Genomic DNA, 1,765 nt, shown 5'->3' with positions numbered 1-1,765 from the left:
ATGAGCCTTCAGCCCAGGCTCATGAAGATGGGATTCATTGCTTAGGCCCTTGTCACAACATTCTTCATCAATGTGAAGCACATTCATGAGAAAGAAATAGCCCTCTCATCCTACCCATCAGCATACTTCTCCCCAGGTTAACTTTCTCCAGAAACAAGGCATAGCTCTACCTTAAGCTGTGATGTAGCAGTTTTTGAATGGTTAAATCTAGTAGATAAAAAATGGGGAGGAGTATGTGAGAGTCACTTTTGCAACCACTTCAATCCTCCTCATTCCTCAGACACATGCACATACTCTTCATTCAAAGCATGTGTCTGGCAATGGTTTATGTCTAGGCATGATTCATTTCACAGATTTGATTCTTCTGATACTTTCATTCTTTTCACAGGTCAATGATTCAACTCCAAATGGATATTATGGAGAATAGATCAGAAGTGAATGAATTCATCCTTGTAGGATTAACAGATACTCCAGAGCTTCAGGTCCCTCTCTTCATAATGTTCACTATTATCTACCTCATCACTTTGGTGGGGAAGCTGGGAATGGTTATTCTGATTTTATGTGACTCCAATCTCCATACACCTATGTACTTTTTCCTCAGTAACCTCTCTCTGGTGGATTTTGGTTATTCCACAGCTATTACTCCTAAGGTGATGGCTAGCCTCCTTGTGGGGGACAAGGTTGTCTCTTACAATGGATGTGCTACACAATTTTTCATCTTTGTGGCCTTTTCCATGGTTGAAAGTTTTCTTCTGGCTGCAATGGCCTGTGATCGCCATGCAGCTGTGTGTAAGCCCCTCCATTATACCTCCATCATGACACCCAGTGTATGTGTGGGTCTGGCCATTGGTTCCTGTGTCTGTGGTTTTCTGAATTCCTCCATTCACACAAGAGGCACTTCCAGTTTTAACTTCTGTAGTTCCAATGTGATTCATCACTTTTTTTGTGATTTTCCAGCACTTGTGGCTCTCTCTTGTTCTGAGACACACATCATTGAACTGATTCTCGTCTTTGCTGTAGGATTCAATGTCTTTTTTGCTATTATAGTCATTTTGGTGTCTTATTTATTCATCTTTATTGCCATCCTGTGGATGCATTCAGCAGAAGGACGACAGAAATCTTTCTCTACCTGTACTTCCCACCTTACTGCAGTGCCCATATTCTATGGCACAGGAATCTTCATGTACTTACAACCCAGTTCTAATCATCCCATGGATACAGACAAAATAGCATCTGTCTTCTACACCATGTTCATTCCCATGTTGAACCGTTTGGTCTACAGTCTGAGGAATAAGGAAGTCAAAAAAACTTTCCTAAAAATTTCTGAGGGAATAAAACCATCATTAGGCTCATTCTTTTAATTCTAGCAGTAAACCTAGTGGTTTTCTTCCCATTTATGCCATCACAATGTACATACCTCCACATTTCACACCTTTGTTAGCCTCCATGAATCAGAAGGGCTTGAATCCTCAGAAGTGTCTTTCCCTGCTGTTTCCAAATATGAAGTCTTCAATTTTTGATTTACAAGAGTTTGGGGAACCTCAGCAATTTCTCCTAACTGCAGTCATCCACCCATGATATTTTCCAACGTTCAAAGAAAATTCAATTAATTTCCCAAAGGGACATACATAGCTGTTACTGTAGAGTGAGATGCGATGTTGAGTATTGGAAATTGCCTTTGTGTTTATTTCACTTGCTCATTATCAGAAGTTTTTTAAGTTACTGCCCTGTATATTAAGTCACTTGAGGACTAAATTCCCTGACC

General features: G+C 40.2%; 1 protein-coding gene across 1 annotated transcript; it reads left to right on the top strand.

Annotated features, from left to right (window-relative positions):
• Positions 1 to 407: 407 nt before the first annotated feature.
• Positions 408 to 1,361, top strand: LOC140523360 (olfactory receptor 5B12-like). The gene has a single exon (XM_072638274.1). It carries the CDS (start codon positions 408 to 410, stop codon positions 1,359 to 1,361), a length of 954 nt encoding a protein of 317 aa, XP_072494375.1.
• Positions 1,362 to 1,765: the final 404 nt, after the last annotated feature.

The sequence above is a fragment of the Notamacropus eugenii genome, chromosome 2, assembly GCF_028372415.1.
Source record: "Notamacropus eugenii isolate mMacEug1 chromosome 2, mMacEug1.pri_v2, whole genome shotgun sequence".
Lineage (NCBI taxonomy): Eukaryota > Metazoa > Chordata > Mammalia > Diprotodontia > Macropodidae > Notamacropus > Notamacropus eugenii.
The sequence above is the reverse complement of the archived record's forward strand: the minus strand, read 5'-3'. Positions and strand labels throughout refer to the sequence as shown.